The sequence below is a fragment of the Nematolebias whitei genome, chromosome 7, assembly GCF_014905685.2.
Source record: "Nematolebias whitei isolate Nwh7 chromosome 7, NemWhi1, whole genome shotgun sequence".
NCBI lineage: Eukaryota > Metazoa > Chordata > Actinopteri > Cyprinodontiformes > Rivulidae > Nematolebias > Nematolebias whitei.
In genome coordinates, this window is record NC_056504.1 from 46112585 (window position 1) to 46132936 (window position 20352).

General features: G+C 40.2%; 1 protein-coding gene across 1 annotated transcript in view; it reads right to left on the bottom strand.

Moving 5' to 3' along the window:
- The window catches only part of chd5 (chromodomain helicase DNA binding protein 5), a 69964-nt gene that overhangs the window by 6238 nt on the left and 43374 nt on the right, over nt 1-20352 (bottom strand). The window contains exons 18-36 of the mRNA XM_037678967.1: nt 15039-15212; nt 14755-14896; nt 14484-14615; nt 13046-13163; nt 12820-12944; nt 12427-12673; nt 11819-11991; nt 11508-11682; nt 10262-10348; nt 10043-10131; nt 8405-8538; nt 5702-5846; nt 4035-4194; nt 3852-3928; nt 3443-3638; nt 3260-3349; nt 2955-3098; nt 778-886; nt 424-556 (exon numbers count right to left, since the gene is read on the bottom strand). Of these exons, the coding sequence (XP_037534895.1) occupies nt 424-556; nt 778-886; nt 2955-3098; nt 3260-3349; nt 3443-3638; nt 3852-3928; nt 4035-4194; nt 5702-5846; nt 8405-8538; nt 10043-10131; nt 10262-10348; nt 11508-11682; nt 11819-11991; nt 12427-12673; nt 12820-12944; nt 13046-13163; nt 14484-14615; nt 14755-14896; nt 15039-15212 (2650 nt within the window). The remainder of the gene's footprint in view (nt 1-423; nt 557-777; nt 887-2954; nt 3099-3259; nt 3350-3442; nt 3639-3851; nt 3929-4034; nt 4195-5701; nt 5847-8404; nt 8539-10042; nt 10132-10261; nt 10349-11507; nt 11683-11818; nt 11992-12426; nt 12674-12819; nt 12945-13045; nt 13164-14483; nt 14616-14754; nt 14897-15038; nt 15213-20352) is intronic.

Consider the following 20352-nt stretch of genomic DNA (forward strand, 5'->3'; position numbering starts at 1 on the left):
TTAAAAATAGCAAAAAAGACTAGCTAGATGCTAAAAGTAGCAAAACAAAAGCTAAAAATTTAAAATAGCAATATGCTAGCTAAAAGCTAAAAGTAGTTGAATGATAGCTAAAAGCTAACCTAACTCGAGACAAAAACAGAGCCAGTGTGCTGAAGCAGTTTTCAAAAACAATTTTTATGAAGGAATTAAAGAGATTGTTATGTATTTCTATAGGAAAAATATTGCAAATAAAGATTAATGTTTTGAAAAATAAAGAAGTTACATAAACTAAAAGGTATAACGCCCATCTCCTTAATAAGCTGATCATTTTGATAATCGAATAGCTGAAGTAGCACAACCCATGAAGATGTAGATGAATTGTTAAAAACAATAAAAAAACAATGATTAGTTGTCATTAAAACAAAATAAAAGGTTTCAGCTTGCCTTAAAGCGGCGCGCCAGGAACTTGTTCTTCATCTCTAAGTAGTTGCCCTTGTGTATCTCAGTTTTGAAGGGCTCATTCAGAATAGCGTAACGCGGGTCATTCTGAATGTCTTGCCAGCGAGCATAGCCATGTCTGATATGGAGTCCTGGTCAAAGAAAACAAACGGGAGCGCAGGAGCTCACGAAACTCATCAAATAAAACCGAGGTGTGCGTTTGTGCACAGCCTGGCTGTGAATCTCTCATCGCATTTTGTAAATCTCAGCCTTTTTTCCGCTGCAGCTCTTTCCTGCCGTCAGTAATTACATTACTTTGCAGAGATGTTGAGCTTTTGGCTCTGACACGGGAAAGGATACGTTACGATGCCAGCCAGCAGCCAGTAGTCATGGCGACGATGCCAGATGTCGTGTATTTTTCCAGAAGACCGCGCCGCTCGCTCCTCTGTTTGCCAGAGGGTGTGCAACTCTGACAGCATGACAGTAAAAGCAGACAATTTTCAGAAAATAAATAAATAAACAACAACAAAAAGTTAGGATTTTACCATCATTTAGAGAGTCTGAAAAGCATCTTAAGTCAAACATGATTAATTACAATACTTTCTTTTCATTATATCACTGGAAATAAATTAACATAAGACCTTAAAGGTAAAGAATACTAAAGAATAGAAAGTTTATATATACAAAGAAATATAAACATTACTTTTGCTTCTAATTAGCCAACTTAAACATGTGTATGCCACAGCAAATTTTAAACCTTTTATTCTACAATTGTGTGGTAGTAGCTGAGAGTCACACACAGCACATGCCCTGAGCTCCAACAGATCAAAGATCTCACAATAAATATTGCGATATTAAGAAATATTAAGAGAACTACTGAGATCCTGCATATTGTCATTTATAAAATTTGACTAACACAAATACAACTTTCTCTCCTCTCATAAGATGATTTGAGTTTTTTAGTTTAATTCTCCATTATTCATTATTTCATTATTATTGTTCCTTATTGTTATATTAATATAATTTAATATGCATTCCTTGAATGAATGTGAGGCTTTTAAAATGCCATGCATTTCCTACAAACTCAACAAAGTGGAAGAAAACATTGTAATATTTAAGAGAATTGGCATAATACACATGATTATACCCATTTCATCACATAACAGCCTTTTTGTTTGTTTGTTTTACTTGGCAAAGCAAAAATGAAACAGGAAGTGACATCAAAAGGGAACCCTTTAAAAGGAAAACTCCTTGGTCTTTGTTTATTGAAGCAATATTATTTAAACTGACTCTTCTTCGTCTCCTTCTAATAGGGACTCGAAATAATCTAAAGAAACATCAGATTCTTTACTTTCTGTTGTTAGCCATTGTAGCAGCGGTGCTCTGTTTACATGCAGATGTTCCCTTTTGTCATCACTTCCTGTTAACCAACAGGAAGTGATGACAGAATTCAATTTGGCATGTATGCAAGTTTATTTGGTCATTAAGATGCATAAGTCTAAAGGTACTAGAGCAAATCAGTGTATAAATAATAATAATAATAGCAAAATAGCATTATTATTTTGCTGCTACAAAATAATAATAATCCTGCTAATCTGTTAATCCCGTTCATCTCAGCGGCGTGAATTTCTTTATGCCTTTAGCAATTAATGTTATCTTTCAAAAAAGGGATACATACTTGTGAAACAGGCACTTCAATTCACCACGTTTTCATAGGTTTTGTTATAAAACTTGATTTCTACAAGTTTTTTTCTTCCTGCTGATGTCCCATTGTAACATCATGTAAATGAGTGGCATTTTTCTTTTATTTAATAATATAATAAATTTCCATTAAAATTTTAATATGTCCTTTTTGTTTTCCTATAATAACGATAACTGTATCCTGCTGACAAACACATCACACTGGTTTGCTCTAGTACCTTTGCATCTTAATGTCAAAATAAACTCATATCCGTGTTTCCCGTACCATTATACAAGGAGAGCGGTCAACAGAACTGAACCCACCACCCCTGTCGATAACTGCCGGTACGATACAGACGCATTAGCTAAAAATCTACAGAGTTAACACTCAACTTCCCTCACGCTGAACTGTTTCCTTCACCCCCTCAGCTCCGATCTTCTGCCCCATTAGTCGCACGCGTCCGCCAACTGTTAATAACTATATAAGCAGTCAAAGCTTAATTGAAAATGTTGGGTCGGGTTCGGACCTGTAATTACCGTTGATTTGTCGGGTCGGGTTCGGAAATGATGGCTACAGGCTGGGGCCAGGTCGGATTGGATTTTTGGGGCCCGAATGCAACTTTAAATATTGGTATCGGCGATAGCCAAAATTTCCACATCAGTCGGGCTCTAATCCTAACATGGCCTTAAACGCACCTGCTACAGATCAATGATTTGTTTTAAATTTGAATATAAATCTGAATTACTGCATCTCGTTCCATTGTGCGTTTATGCAAATGCAAGGAGAAACGTCTAAAAGAGTCTGAACTCTCATCCGTTCTTATTTTTTTCCAAGCCAAAACAAGATGTTTTCTCACCAGTAAAACCTCCATCAGCAATATTAAACATAAACTTGGCTTTGAATCCATTTTTCTCCTCTTTTCTGCTCTCATCCAGCTCATCCAAAGAGTCTTTGTCTCCATTCAGTCGACCCTCTAATGCAGCTTCGCTCTTCACGTCATCTGCAGCCGTCACACAAAAGACAGGACGTTTTCTTAAAAGGCGGCCATGTAATGTGGCCACAAATAGATAAGTTGTTTCCTTAAAGAGCACAGCTTTTATTTATTTATTTTTGCCTTTTTGTACTCGTTCCATTTGAGAATTCACATCAGACGCCGTGTACCTGGCTTATTTTCTTTGTCTTCGTTTTTTTCTCGAGGAGAGCCAACGTCTCCTTTCTCAGAGGACTTCTCAGCTTCTTTGCAGGGGTCCGCTGAGGAGGAGAAGAGAAACAAAAGATTAAACATACAAAACACAGCTTTGCAGATGAATAGATGTTGGGCGCCTGGATCGTGCAGCCACTCACTCTTCGGTGAAGTATGACTGGATGGCAGCTCTGTCGGCTTGAAAGCGGACTCTTTTGAGTGAGCGCACGGCTCGGCCTTTGCGGTGGGGGATTTGCTTCTGTTCCTCTCATCTTCTGTTTTCTCCTCTGAGCTGGCCTTGCTCTCCTCACTGTCAGCAGCTTTCTCAGGTGCAGAGGCTGGCTCTGCACTGGAAGCCTGCTGGGTGGGGAAATAGAAGGGGCGCCGTGAGAAGTTGGCTGAGGGCAGAGGCCCAACTTAAGAAGTGTCTGAAACTGAAACAACAAGCACCTCCTGAGGTGGATGAAATGAGTTGTTTTATCACAGGATGGCTTGTGAGGAGAAGGACAAGACTATAAAGATGAAGGAAAGAAAAGTGATAGGTAGGAGGAGGTCAAATCAATGACTCACTTCCTGCTCTGATGATTTTTTTCTGTCTTGTTCTGTGGTCTCCTTGTCCTCAGCGTTACCCACCAAAGACTCCGTCCCTACTGCCGCAAAACAACAGCTTAGCACTTTGTTTCTTGATTATTTTTTTTAAATTCTGTGCATTAACCACGCATTCAAAGATATAATAAATATCCGCGCTCCGACCTGGTGGGATGGGGGTGCTGGGCTGCGTGGCCACAGGGCTGGCTGGCACAGGGGTGTTGGAATCAGAAGACACACTTTCAGTGAGTTTCTTCAGCTCCATCCCAATAGGAATCAGATCTGGAGAGCTCAGCTTCCCGTTTACATGTTCAAACTCCTGCACCTGCAGCAAAAGAGACGCATTTAACCAGGGGTGTCAAACCCACTTACAAAACGGGGCCAAAATTAAAACCTTTTTCAAACTAAGGACCGGTTTCAGAATCTAAATCTAAATCTAAAACTCGACATCTTTTCTCGGTTGCAGGTTCCTCCGCAAGAGTTTGATTGGTCTCATTTTGTTGCACTTTTGACATCATAATCAAAGATTACTGAAAAAAAATTAAAGTGATAAAAGTATTTTACATTTAAAATAACATATTGGGGACCAGATAAGATTCCAACGAAGGCCATATTTGGCCCCCGGGCCTTGAGTTTGACATATGCATTTAACTCATAGGCATTGCAACCATTATAAGTGAAGGGGACGTGTGTCCCTCCCCCACACACACATTAAAAAAACATTTAATTTGGACCCCCCACACACTTTTACTATAAATAAAACATTAGTTCAATCGACGCAGTTTCTCTTACTTTGTGAACGAATCCATTCCACTTGATTAATAGGAGAATACTCAAACCACTAAAAAATCCACTCCAGGTTTTCCTGGTTACCTCCTCCAGCCTGCAGTGTTTCTGGTCTGTGTCTCCTGCCTCGGCAGAAAATGCGCACAGGTGGAGGAGGTGGAGGTACCTCTGTGTTGATCGCTCGCCAGTTTAGCGAGCCCGGGGAGGGTTGTTCATAAACATATATACACGGTTAGGAGGATGTTTGAGAGAAATGGAGCGCTACGTCTGTAGCATCTTAGCTTAGCGGTAACTGTGACGCTGCAAGACGCCGCAGGTGTAAGAGACGCTGTGTGTTCAGGTGCATTAAAGTTGAAATATCTTTAAAACCTCGCACCTTATTGTCCTCAAGCTTTGTGAGAAACATCCTTTAGATGAGTAGTGTTGAACACAAGTAAAAAAAGTCCAGTGGTGATGTTTTTTTTATTTCTCTATAAACACAAATAGTGCAGATCTGAAGTGTATTAAAGTTAAAATGTCTTTAAAACAGCTGAATTTGCACAAACTTGGTGAGAAACATGCTTTAAGTGGAATTAAAGTAAGGAAATCTAGATGAAATGTTGCTTTTTGTGTAAACTAGTGTACAATGTTTTGCACACGTGTGCACACACACACTAGTGTCCCCCCCCCAACATTACAGATGCCTCTGATGCCCATGATGTAACTGTATTAATGGAAAGCCAACAGTTCCGAGTGGCGGCTCACTTTCTTCAATCTAAACAGATTGGAAGGAACTAGACTGCACACTACATCAGTCAAACTGAGTCACTAGTTTATTTTGCCTGTAGAAAAAAGGCACAGACTTGTCTTAGATTCAAACTTGACTGGCAAGCATTTCATGTTGATGCTATTTTAATATTCATAGCTTTTTTTTTTTTTATAAAGATTTTCCTTATCCTATCCTGGTGAGCTCACCAGCCAAGGAACAAATTTTACTAAACATCAAATGTGCTGACCTACTTTTTTCTAATCGCTCTGTGTTTATTCTCCGGTTGAAAAAGCCGTACCTTTTTCCTGACAAGCGACATGACGCCGATCCTGGTGAGAACGTGCTGACGAGACAGGCCCTCGCGGGGGACTCCATCAGCAAAGGTCTCTGCTCCGTCGGCGCCTGGCTCACATAAATGTCTCATAAATAGAGACACATAAGCCCTAGTAAACAGAGACACTTTGCAGTAAACTTAAGAGAAAGAAGAAGGTGACATGCAATGACACCATATTTTCTACCAGTTTGCGACTAGGGAGATAATCCGGTACGTACAGTAGTAACACAAGCGAAGCACTTTCAATAACAAGAGCAGGGCAGCACAATTCAATAATGTCCTTAGAATTAAAAATGGCCCTCGTATAACTGTTCGTTGTAAATGTTGTAAGGCAGCAGTGATTGTTCTGTTTGGATATGTGATAATAAAAGGTATATGCAAGCTAATGAATTTGAGATGGAAGGCCTTGCATTCCTTGAAGGAATGCATGTCGCCCTTTAGATCAGTGGTTCCCAACCCTGGTCCTTGCGGAACACCATCCTGCATGGTTTCGTTGCTTCTCTGCGCCAACACCTGATTTGAAAGAACGGGTGATTAACAGGCTTCTGCAGATCTTGAGAAAGTAATTAAATCATTGAATCATGTGTGTTGGAGCAGAGAAACAACATACATGCAGGATGGTGTTCCTCAGGGACAATGGTTGGGAACCACTGCTTTAGACTAAGAGATGCAGCACACGCTACAAGCAAGAAACTTTATCCCTCCTATGTCTACAAGAAAAGAATGACATTATTTTTCTTGCAGCCCTGGGTTTGAATTTCTTGTTCTCGACACATTTTTTTGTTGTTCTGTGATTGGAGGTGGGAGTAGTTCGTATGGAAAAGCAGAAATGTGGACGTTCCAACTATGAGGACTCCCCAGGAGTTTGTCACTTGTCTTTCTGGCGAAGGATGAAATGTTCTGGCCAGAACAAGCTTTGTTCTTGTTCTTACCACCACAAGCTTGGAATCATCTTATGTTGAAAAATGACTTTTTAAAAAAAGGTTCTGTGTGACCTCATGCAAAATGGCAAGATGTCACACTCGGAGTATGTGTTGTGAATGACTTTCAGCTACTACCGCATTGATTGATATCTCAGTATTTGTACATTTTACTGAGTTTTTGACATTTTTGTGTTGATTAGTTGTGGAAGCCATCTCAAATTGCATTTACTGTAATTTCCGGACTATTGAGCGCACCTGAATATAAGCCGCACCCACTAAATGAAAAAAATTAATACATTTTGTACATATATAGGTCACCCTCGTCTATAAGCTGCAGGTGCCCATGTTGTAACATAAGATATTTACACTGTAAGATTTTTTAAACGTTTAATTAAATACGTAGGCTACCGGTAACATACACAAATACATATAGTAAATGCTTTTTCTGAACAGTGCCTGTAACACGGCTGGTTAACAAATACACAAATGAATAAATACAGTAGCCTACCAGGAAAAGTCGCTGATTGCTATGTTTATTAAAAAAAAAATCTAAAATCTCCACTCTTGTTATTGGTGGCGATTGTTTTGACGTTCAGTCGGCTCTGCACGGTGGAAACCCCTCGGCCGTCTGCTCTTTGTGTGTTCGCCCAGTCTTCAAGAACATTTTCTAATTTGAGCCATCTGCCTTTTTTTTTTTTTTTTTTTACCTCTGAAAGCTTCTGTCATCTTTTTGCATTGATTCAGTTCTTCATGCTGCCGTCTCCCACGTCTCACCATTTATTTATTGATGCCAAGTAGAGCTGTCATTTCTAACCCGAACCCGGCCCCGCCCGACCCGAATTCGGACCGGCCCGAGCCATAATAAAGTGCTTAATGTGCGGGCTGGGTCGGTGTCGGGCTTTTGATTGCGTCAGCGGACACGTGCAACTGACGATCAAATTATATGGCAACGTGGCTTGCCATACAATCACCATCATCAAGGCCGGTCAGCACGCTGCCGTTTCACCGCGCGCTGACCGACCTTGAAAGAGGTAAAAAGTTCAGTTAAGCTTCAGATGAACTACTGCCAGCGATCCATCAACCCAAACAGGTGAGATCACAAAATATCCAGAAACAGCTCAGATCTTCTGGCCCCTTTTACTCAGCCGCGCGTGTTTATTTCGGGTTTTTTTCAGGTTCAGACCTGTAATTACTGTTAATTCATTGGGTCGGGTGGGGTTTGGAAATTATGGCTACGGACTAGGCCCGGGTCGGGTCAGATGTTTTGGGCCTGAATGCAACTCTAATGCCAAGCTTACGTGCAGCAGCTTCATTCCTTCTTCGACAGCCAGATCGATGGCCTTTAACTTGAAAGCTGCATCATACGCATTTCTTCGTGTGTTTTCCATGATGAGGGTGTGTGCATGAAGCACAGAATGACTGATCTGAAGAATTTAGTGTGAGCGCAGCATAAAGCTCGTTAGACCGTCAAAAATAAATCAATCCATAAATTAGCCGCAGCATTGTATATGCTGCGAGGTTCAACGCTAGTGAAAAACGTAGCGGCTTATAGTCCGGAAATTACGGTGCTTGAAACATTAAATAGTTTCATATATACTGATAATTTTCTAATTGTTTTATTGTAACGTGTCCAGAGATTCATGAGATGTCGACTCCAAATATTTTTGGCAAAGTTCTTGCTCAGTCTGTTAGCTCTCAGAGTGTGTTGGACATCAGTCAGATCAGAACAGTTTTAGGGCATCACCTGAACTCCCGCTCACTTTTCCCTCTGAGGTCCCGAACCAGCCAGTGCGAGTTGAAGGCGTCTTGAGGAGGCATGCCCCAGCGCATGATGGCGTTAAGGAAGGCCTTCCTCTGACGGGTGTTGAACCCCAGGACCTTATGACAATGAGGAGAAAACTGTGTAAAAAGGTTTGAAATGGATGATGCAGTACAAACAACAACAAAAAGTCTAACAATGAGCTGCAGACTGAGCTGCCTGAGGAAAAGCTGGGCCCATGGAAGCTTGAGACGTGACTGGTCTATGCTAGGCTGGTCGTCTGTGTGAGTGGATTTGGCAAGGATAGAATATACAAGTATGAGTAAATCTGCTGCTAAACACAAAAGAAGTAACAAGTTAGACAACGGTCAAGGATAAATTTGGGGGAATCAAGCAGGAAGGTGGGGCGCCATGAAAACAGAGCTCAGCATTAAACACTCGCAGCTTTAGTGAAATGTTTTCTACATTGGTAAATTATCTTAAACTATCCTTTTGTCTGCATCCTTTACGCAACCAATCTGAGTATAAATATGTACCGATCCTTAAAATATCCAGGCTTCTCAGTCATAACCCTTCCATGGATGTCACCATAGTTCACCTATTTTTGGGTCACTTTGGATTTTTCCATAAGTAAACAAACACGTAGTAGTTGGCTGCCGTTCACAAAGTTTTGCTTTCAAATTTTCAATTCAATACATAAAATCTATCCATATGAGAAAAATAATGTGCAAATTTTCCTGATGAATGCTCAATAATCCAGGTAGAAAAATCTAACAAAGTTAAGTCTGGTCCTCTGGACTCAGACTGAAGAAGTCTTTCGGATGAAAGCCAAAAAGTTTCTACTTTTTTTTTTTTGCTTTGTTTTGTTTTTTTGTATGTCCAGAGGACCAGACTTAACTTTTTTAGATTGTTCAAATTTTGTTTCAACATTTTTTGACCAGTCCTCGTGATTTTCAATATCTTTAAATCGTGTCTTTTCAATATCTGTGAAACTATCTATATAGTCTCTATTGTTCTTGCGCTGCCATGATTAGTGCCTCACTGGTCCTTTCTCTTCGTGTACAGTCTCAGGACGCTGGACTTGGGGTGAAACTGTCCATGCAGTATGAGGAGCTTTTGATATCAGTGTCTTCTATCTCCTCTTTTAGTCAGGCTATTATACCAGCTGGGTATCTGATGACTGATGGTGCACACGTGTTGATGGATAGGACTTTGTTCTTGCCGTTCAGCTGGCTCTTCAGGACCTGCCTTATTCTCTGTATGTATTTGGTTGTGGCTGACTTTCTTGCAGCCTCATCATTCCATTTGTCTGTGGGATTCCAAAGTATTTGTAGCGGTCCTGGACAGCTGCAATGTTGCCTTCAGGTAGTTCAACCCCTTTGGTTGTGATCATCCTGCCTCTCTTGCTACCATTCGACTGCACTGATCCAGTCCGAATGACATTCAAATGTCCTTGCCGTATATCCTGATGAGCTGAATCAGTGAGTCTGTGTCTCGCTCATTTTTGGCATACAGCACCCATGTAGAGGAGGTGATTGATGACTGTTGCACTTCTGAATCAGTATCCAGGAGATATAAATACATACATACATATACGTATATGAAACTAAACTGAATTCATACCTCGATGCTCCCTCCGACTCGTGCCAGTAAGGGTGGAAGAGGTTTGTCTTTCTCATTCTTGAGCTGCCGACGGGACTGTCTGCGTCCACCTGGGGGAGAAACCAGTTTGAAGTTAAAAAAATAAGGCATTAACTTGCAAGTTTGTGCAACACCTTGAATAATGCAGTCTTATAGGGTGGGTACGCAGAACTATTAAGTAAGGGTAATCGTGCTGCCTACCTTCAGGCCTCTCTTCAAAGTCTTCGTCCTCGTCCTCGGACCCCACGGAGTACTCCGACTGATTGTCTGAAAGATCATCCTGCCACTCTGAGCAACACATCAAAGAGAAACAGTACATTGCGTTCGCTTCTGTTGGTGGCCACCCGAGGGCGCCATGGCACTGCAGATTACTACAGACCACTACAGCCGAGCTGGGCCTGCAGGAGCGCCACTCCTCAGTCCTCTGGAACTGAGAGGAGTGCTGATAACTACAGCTCTCACATTAATTTAGAGTGTACTCTCAGCTGCTCTACACACTCCTAAAACATCAACTGCAAGTGACTGAGAAACCGTTGACCTGTTGAAACGAAGGGATTTAAATCCAGTGTGGGAGACTGGAGGTGCAAGAGCTTCACAAACACTTTAAAGGTGTCTTCAGGAACACAGCAAAGCCTCTCCAGATGTGGACTGTGTACACTAATTTAATAATCTTAGCAGATTTAATTAAAGGCAACTTAACTTCTTATTTTGATTCTTGAAAATGTTTTTCTTCTCATCCGAGGAGTTTGATCTTTATTTTTATTATTGCACATCACTGCAGAGGAAGCAATCATAATGGTTTTATCTCTCTCTCTCTATCTCTCACTTTTGCTTTCTCTATCTCTCTCGCTCACTATATCAACGTATCTCTTTCGCTATCTCTCTCTCTCTCTCTCTCTCTCTCTCTCTCTCTCTCTCACTATCTCTCTATCGCTCTCTCTCTCGCTCTTGCTATCTCTCTCTCTCGCTCTCTCTATCTCTCGCTCTCTCTCTCTCTATCTCTCTCTCGCTCTCTCTATCTCTCGCTCTCTCTATCTCTCGCACTCTCTATCTCTCGCACTCTATCACTCGCTCTATATTTCTATCTCTCTATATCTCTATCTCTCTCTCTCTCTCACTATCTCTATCTATCTATCTATCTATCTATCTATCTATCTATCTATCTATCTCTCTCTCTATCTCTCTCTCTCTCTATCTATCTATCTATATATATATATATATATATATATATACACATACATATATAATTATATATATATATACACATGTATATATACATGATGTATATATGATGTTTCCTTCCTCGAGGATGCTTGTGTTTATAATAGTGGTGGTAATGACTGAAAATGGCTCTTATTTTATATAATACTGACAAAACCTATTTATTGTTAAAGACAGCATATAAAACCCAGCGTGTGTAAACTAGCTGTGTGCCAGCAGGACCTACCTTGGTCCTCCTGGGTCGTATCGTTGTAGTTGACCTGCTTCCGAACGCGTTTGCCTTTGCCCAGGTTTCGAGCCAGGTCCTCCTGCTGCTGCTCGTAGTGATGGCGGAGGAGTTTCTCCCAGTAGTCAGGGTCCACGTTCTCCTCCTGCTTGATGATCTCTCGCTCCACCTCCTCCTGGACATGGACATAAACAAACATCCACTCACAAATGAAGAATCAGAGTTTAAAATAGAAAAAAAAAACTGTTTGGCAGTTTTCCAAGATTCTCAGGTAAGTTTTGTCTTTCTGAGGGACGTGGTTGTGTTCTCACCTCTCCGTCTTCTTCTTTCACAACATACTGAGCCACCTTGAAGGAGCTCAGGTACTCGTTCATGTTCTGTATCTCTGTGTCCTCGGTCGCGTCCTGGCTCCGGTCCAGCAGCTTGGAAATGGCATCATCGTCATAGTGAATCACATTTCCCTCCTCGCCATCTTTGTTGTCACCTGGTGATGAGACGCTCTTAATCAATTACACAAACAGACTTTAAATAGTTAACTAAATGTAAATTATTGCTAAATGAAACCAAGAAGAAAACTGTTAATGAACGTTTCATGATTACTGTGTGAATGCTGAGTCAGCATTTTGTTTTTCTATTTATATTTCATTTTTAAGCGATCAAACTGCATACTTTGTGCTGTTTGAACCATTTGTATACCGAAATGTTTGGTTCAACTGGGAATAATGTGCTATGACTTTTAGTATTTGTAACTTAGACGTTTTGAATTATTCATATGTATTTATCAAATATTTTCCTATATAAATGCAGTAAGATCTCCTCAGCGCCTTCAAAAACATGTTTCTCTGAAACCTTCTCCTGCATGCTTGTCTCGTCTGGTGCTGAAGTTGTGTAACTGTAGCTGTGTTGAAAACAAACAGACCCATTGCTCGTGCCGCCTCCATTTCATCCTTGAAAAGCTCCTCGGTTCCAAACTTGAGGATGTCATCCAGCTCTTGTTTGGACATTGAGCCTGTTTTCGAGCCCAGGCCGGGCCGCACCACCAGGTGAGTCAGCATCATTTTTCTCTTTGCTACCTGAGTGATTCTCTCCTCCACCGAGCCCCGAGTCACAAAGCGGTAGATCATCACTTTCTTGTTCTGGCCGATGCGGTGGGCTCTGCTGAAAGCCTGAGGGAACCGAAAGATGCCATAAGAAGATCAGAGTGGTAAACTGCTAAATAAAATGTAAAAAATCCACCTCTTTTTAAGCTACTAAAGTTTAAAAAAATGAAGTAGATGGATGTAAGAGTGTCCATTCTACTAGGAATCATTACTTGGATGTCATTGTGGGGATTCCAGTCGGAGTCATAGATGATGACGGTGTCTGCACTGGCCAGGTTGATGCCAAGACCTCCGGCTCGTGTTGAAAGCAAGAAGCAGAACTGCTGCGCACCCGGGGCTGTGACATAAAACGAAAGGAGAGAATGGCTTTATGAGCCAGACTTGGATGGCAGAAGGTCATCCTAGCTGTGGAAAACGTGCGCTGACAGAAAAGCTCACCGTTGAATCGGTCAATGGCTTCCTGTCGCAGGCCTCCGGTAATCCCCCCATCAATCCGTTCATATTTATAGCCTTCAAACTCCAGAAAATCCTCTAGTAGATCCAGCATCTTTGTCATCTGTTAACAAAAAAATATATAAGCTTGGAATGGACTTTCTAGCTGTTCGATCTCAGCGAGGGAGATGACCTTTTGCACCGGTTCCCCTCAGAGCTGCGTTCTTTCACCCCTATTTTTCATTTTATAAACCATGCAAACCATTGTCACAGCCAGTTTCCATCACATTATAAAGTTTACTGATGGCTCTGTCATCTTGTCCCTTCTCAGCAGTGATGACCTAGACCGGGGTCGGGGACTTCACTGAATGGTCTGTCTTCCAATGTAAAGTTAAATGTTTCTAAGACAAAGAAGATGGTCTTTGATTTTAGAAAAGACTCTTCAGTTTCCATTCCTGTGGTCATTAACACTGAAGCAATATAAATATCTGGGAACTGTTCTTGATGACAAACTGACCTTTGACCCCCACGTGAACTCACTTTGTAAGAAGGCCCAGAGAATGTATTTTTATCAGAAGCTCAGTGGGTTTTATGTTGATTCTACTTTTACGATAATGTTTTATTCATTTTTTATTGAGTCTCTTAACTTTTACCTTCATCTGTTGGTTTGGACTTTGGACCTGCAAAAACAGGAGCAAACTCTCGGGGGAACTCAGCGATGTGTAGCAAAACTGCTGACATAGCCCTACAGAACCTCACTGACCTGCACAAGACAAGGTCAGTGAACAAGGCCAGGATGATTCTGGCAGATCCTGATAATAATAATAATAATAATAATGTCATCACAATATATCCTGATGCATGCTCAATAATCCAGGTAGAAAAATCCAAAAAAGTTCAGTCTGGTCCTCTGGGGTCATCACAATATGTTTCCATACAATGGCGAAATTAGTCTCTGCATTTAACCCATCCACCACCGGGTGGTGCAGTGGGCAGCTACTGAAAGCGCCTGGGGGGCATTTTGGGGATGAGGTGTGCTGCCCAGAGACACCACGTGGTATGCAGTGACCGGGGATCGAACCTGGGACTTTTGGGTCCCAAGCCGGCTGCCCTGCCTCTACACCATCTCGGCCCCATCCACTCCATGGTGATTTCAGGTTGCTTCCACCTGGACGCAGGTATCTGCTGCCCAGATGTTGGACGAACAGACTGAAAAACTCATTTATCCCTGCAGCGATCAGGCTTCTCAACGAACGATGATCTGTGTACTGTTAACTTTAATGTCTCAATGTCTTGTCTAGTATGGATGTTTTATGTGCCTACTGACTGTGAAACAGATTGCCCCTTGGGGATAATAAAGATTCTTGAACTTGATGGTCTGATGGTGACCAAACTATGAAAACTGTAGATTCCTGCCAACAAATAATATTCATTTGACTTTTACCTGAGAGAAAATAAGAACTCTGTGTCCTTCATCTTTGAGTTTTTTCAGCATTTTCTGAAGCAACGTTAGTTTTCCTGAGGACTTCACCAGTAGATTACCATCATAAGAACCATTGGGTAAAACAGGAGCCTCCTTCAATACAAAAAAACAATAAAAAAACAAGAAGCGACATTGACAAAGTAAAACTAGCACAAGGACAAGAATGTTGAAAATGAAGACTAAACACGTTTATAAACTCCGTATGGAAACAAATTAACCAGAGAAAGAGTACCACGGCAGCCACGGGGAACAGGTAGGGGTGGTTGCAGCACTTCTTCAGGTCCATCATGATGTTGAGCAGAGACACCTGGTTCCCTCCACCTTTGGAGTTCAGAGCCTCAAAGTTTCGCGTCAAGATAAACTTGTAATATTTCCTGCAGGGGGTCAGAGATCAAGCAGATTTAGGATAAAGCAGAATCAAACCCTGTTTTTTACTCCAGGTTGCTTATAACACACTGAATAGACGTGCGTTTGTAAATTCCTGCCTACAATCCATTTCTTCTTTAAAAAGCTTACTTTTGCATGGGACTGAGCTCCACTCTGACAATGAGCTCAGTCTTTGCAGGCATGTTCTTGAACACATCGGCTTTCAGCCTCCTGAGCATGTGAGGTCCGAGAAGATCATGGAGTTTCTTGATCTGGTCCTCTTTAGAGATGTCTGCAAACTCCTCCAGGAAGCCTTCCAAGTTGCTGCAAAAGATAACCGTGAGAATTCAACCATTTTAATGATGGTGCTTGTTCACACCCATAAAATTTCACCAGTAACTTTCACTTTCCCCATTGCCGTTTCTGTGCTATGATGAGCTCTAAACCCTGACTGAAAGTCTTCAAACAGATTATTTCTTTGTAGATGTTCACGCAACTGACCTGCTACTATTTTCTTGAACATTTTTTATATGAATGTTCGATTTTATATAGGTCTAAAATTGGCCAGAATTTCTGAATCAAAATTAAAGATTTTATTACAGCAACCTTAAAGTGCTGTGGTACATAACCATTCATTAAAGCCAAATTAAGCAGATCCAAAATGGACATCAATTAGGGGAAACACCTCTTTAAACAGTTTGGTTATGATGGGGTCTAGCAGACATGTGGATGGTTTGGATGAAGCTATTATTCTTGACAATTCAGAGAAAACAGTCCAAACATAAATCAGGTTCTAGTGACATTTTTAAAGTTGTCTCATCTGACAGGGAACCAGAGGCGATAGTAGGAAGGATGGTTTGAATTTTCTCTCTAATTGAAATCATTTAATTTATAAAGAATCTCATGAATTCTTCACTGCTTCTAGTTGTAGGGATACACTGGTAAACAGAGAATGGACTTTTGATTAGTCAAGCCATAGTACTCAACAGAAACCTGGGGTTATTTTTATTCTTATTTATTAAATATGAATAATATAAAGTTCTAGCTTTATGGAGAGCTTTCTTATACGTTAGCAGGCTATCTCTCCAAGTTAAATAAAATCATTCAACATTAGTGCAGCGCCACTTTTTTTTTTCCAGCTTTCTAGATGCCTGTTTTAAAGTACATAACTCAGAATTGAGTTCCTTCCTTAGATAGAGAACGTTTACTAATTGGCTTTTGAATGTATGTGAATGTTTTTTTTTTTTTTTAAATTTTTATTTATCAGGAGAATATATAATTGACATTACATACATTAAACAGAATTTACATGACTTCTCCAATTTTTTCTTTTTTTTTCCTTCCCCCTTTCCCCCCTCCCTCCCCTCTTCCCCTCCCTCCCCTTCCCCCCTTAACCAAAAACAAGACAAAATAAGGAAAGAAAAAAAAAAAAAAAAAAGAGAGAGGAAAAAAAAAAAAAAAAAAAAAAAAAAAGAGAGAGAGAGAGGGGGAGGAGGAACGAACAGGAGGGACCCAACAAACCAAAAGGAAAACAGTATTTCAGTCTTTCATTTATCCTCTAAAAACAAGTCACATGGTAATGTGATGAGTCAATCGTATCAGTCTATACGCTATGAAGGTAAAGATTTTACATATGACACAAAGGGTGTCCACTTGTGGGTAAATTTTTCTGAACTACCTTTCACTGTTAGTAAAATTTTTTCCATCTTCAAGTATAATCTTACAGTATTAAGCCATTGTGATGTAGATGGTGGTGTGGGAGATTTCCAGGCGAGCAAAATACAACGTCTGGCAAGGAGAGAGCAAAAGGCCAAGACCTCCCCCTGCTGGCGGGATAGATTAAGTGTGGTCCCAGGAACTCCAAAAATAGCAATAAGTGGATCACTTTGAAACTGAATCTTAAAAACTCCTGAGAGTATGGAGAAAAAATATTTCCAAAACCCTTGCAGTTTTGGGCAGAAAAAGAACATATGACTTAAGTTGCAAGGTGAAGTCTGACATCTATCACACTGGTCTGGTATTGAGGGGAACATTTTAGATAAACGTGTTTTTGAGAAGTGTACTCTATTTATTACTTTAAATTGTATTAACTGTAGTCTGGCACATGGTGTACTCTGACGTATGCTGAGAATAACTTTATCCCACCATGAATCTGATAGTTTAACACCCAGTTCACGTTCCCATGCAGTTCTAGTTTTACCCGATGAGTCGGCCTCTATTGCCATAAGTTTTCCATAAATAATTGAAAGAGGAGATTTCAAATTGGGGCTCAAAACTAAGAGTTCAACCCATGGTGGGTCAGTAGGCAAAGCTAGAAAATTTTGAAACTGCGATGAAACGCAATGCCTAATTTGGAAGTAAAGAAACAAATGTGAAGTGGGTAGATTAAATTTAGAAGACAATTCTGAAAAACTAAGAAATAAACCATCTTCGTACAGGTCTCTCATTGTTCTAATACCTTTCTCATACCAAATTCTATAGGCAGCATTATTAGATGCTGGAGAAAAAATGTGATTCTTTAGTAACGGCATTTTATTAGAGGGTGATACAAATTTAAAGTGGGACCTAAATTGTGACCAGATCCTGAGTGTTGAGAGCACTATAGGATTTGTAGTAACTGAGGATAATTTAATTGGTAATGATGAATAAATAATTGAAGCGGGCGAAAAAGATGCAGAAATCGACTGAATTTCAAGTTTACACCAAATCAGATCAGGTGAATTTAACCAATAAGTCAGTTTATGGATATGTGAGGACCAGTAATACATTGTGAAATTAGGTAGAGAAAGACCCCCGTTTGTGGTGAACTGTTGTAATAAAGAAAGTCTCATTCTGGGGGCCTTTCCGTTCCATAAAAAAGATGAGACCATCTGATCCAGGGACCTGAAGAACTGTTTGGGCAAGAACAGAGGGATATTTTGATATAAAAACAAAAGTCTCGGTAGCACATTCATTTTGATAATATTAATCCTACCAATCAATGAAAGAGGGAGAGAGTTCCATCTCTGTAAATCTGATGCAATTTGGGAAACTAGTGAGGCATAATTCTGAGAAAACATTGAGGGCAAAGTACGTGTAATATTAATTCCTAAATACCTAAATCCCGAGGGACTGAGCCTAAAAGGGATATCAGAAGGCTTAAGCTTTAAAGCTAATGAATTCACTGGATAGCATTCACTTTTAAGTGAGTTAATTTTATAGCCAGAATATGATCCAAATTTTTCTAGAATATTTAAAATTGGGGGAAGACTCCGTAAAGGGTCAGAGACATACAGGAGAAGGTCATCTGCATATAAGGACAATTTAAGCTCGACACCAGAGCGGACGATTCCATGAAAAGAAGAAAGGGATCTTAGAGCAACGGATAGGGGTTCAATGGCTAACGCAAACAAGAGGGGAGAAAGAGGACAACCCTGTCTAGTACCACGTCCCACCGTAAAATAATCAGATTGGACGGAATTACTGAGAATACATGCTTGAGGGGATGTATAAAGTAGCTTGATCCAAGACACAAACCTCTCTCCAAAACCAAACCCATTAAGAACAGCAAAGAGATATTCCCATTCCACTCGATCAAAAGCTTTCTCGGCATCAAGAGAAATTATCACTTCAGGAGATTTAGAGGAATGAGTTGAAAAAATTGTATTCAACAGTGTACGAGTATTAAAAAACAACTGGCGACCTTTAATGAATCCATTCTGTTCTTGTGAAATAATCCGAGGGAGAACTGTCTCAAGCCGAGTCGCGAGTACTTTAGACAAAATCTTAAAATCCACATTCAAAAGTGAAAGAGGTCTATAGGACTCGCAGGCATTAAGATCCTTATCCTTCTTTAACAGGAGAGAAATTGAGGCCTGAGTCAAGGTGGGAGGCAACAAGCCCTGCCCAAATGACTCATTATAAACCTCAAGAAGAAGAGGGGCTATTTTATCTTTAAATTTTTTGAAAAATTCGGCAGAGAAACCATCTGAGCCAGGTGTTTTACCACTTTGCATATCCTTAATTGACGCAAATATTTCTTCTAATTTAATGGGAGCTTCAAGTTGGTCAGAAAGCAATTTGTCTATCCTAGGTATGTCAATATCCTGAAGAAAGGCACATAGCTCATTTGAGTCTGCTTGTAGTTCAGACTTATACAAATTGCAGTAGAATTTTTTAAAAGTATCATTAATAGAGACAGGATCTGAAACAAGATTGCCCGACCGATCGTTGATTTGTGATATTATGTGAGAGCCGGCTTTTCGTTTCAATTGATGTGCCAGAAGTCTACTTGGTTTTTCCCCATGTTCATAATAAGTGGCTCGAGATCGTATCAAGAGTCGCTCCGCATCAGATGTAGTTAAAAGATCGAGTTCCATCTGAAGATCCTGTCGCTGTTTCAGCAAATCATGTGATGGATTAACGGCATTTTGCCTATCAATATTCTGAATTTTTGTTGATATTTCTGATATCTTAGTGCGTAGATTTTTATTAATATTAGCTGAAAAAGAGATAATCTGACCCCGAAGATAAGCTTTTAATGTTTCCCACAGTAGTGAGGGAGAAATTGTATCGCTCTTATTGAACCTTAGAAAATCATCAATTGATGATAAGATGAATTTATTAAATGGCTCATCTGATAGCAGGAGGGTATTAAATCTCCAACGAGGACTAGAATTGGGTTTGTTTATAAAATTTATATCAATGCTTAGAGGAGAATGGTCTGAAATAACAATCGGATAGTATTCAGAAGACGTGACTCTCTGCATTAAAGAGCTATCAACAAAAAAATAATCTATACGGGAATAGGATTGGTGTATTTGAGAGTAAAAAGAATAGGTCCTTGTTAGTGGATTCCGTGTCCTCCATGGATCTACATATCCATTTTGGGACACAAAATCCAAAATAGATTTAGACATATTAGACTGTGTATAGGACCGAGATGAGGAGCGATCTAATGATGGATTCATTACACAATTCAGGTCTCCAGCTAGAATTAACAAATGAGTATCAAGATATGGAAGTGTGCTAACTAGATTGTTTATAAAATCTGGTTTATCAAAGTTTGGTGCATAAATGTTTACTAATAAAACAGGAGTGTGGAACAAGGAGCCTGCAATTATAAGAAATCTGCCATTTATATCCTTCATTATTCTTGATGCTGTAAAATGAATATTCTTATTAAATATTATGGCAACTCCTCTAGCTTTTGAGTTGAAGCTCGAATGATAAATCTCCCCAATCCATGGATATTTGAGCCTGACTTGATTTGAATTTTGCAAATGTGTTTCCTGTAGGAATATTATGTCTGGGTTCAGGCGTTTCATATGAGAAAATATTTTAGACCGTTTCACTGGATTGTTCAGACCTTTAACATTCCAACTTAGGAATCTAACAGCAGGTGTTGAGGAAACCTTTAAATCACCAGACATGTGACTTGACAGGGATCAAAAATATTGCCATCCCTCCCAATCTCCCCCCCCCC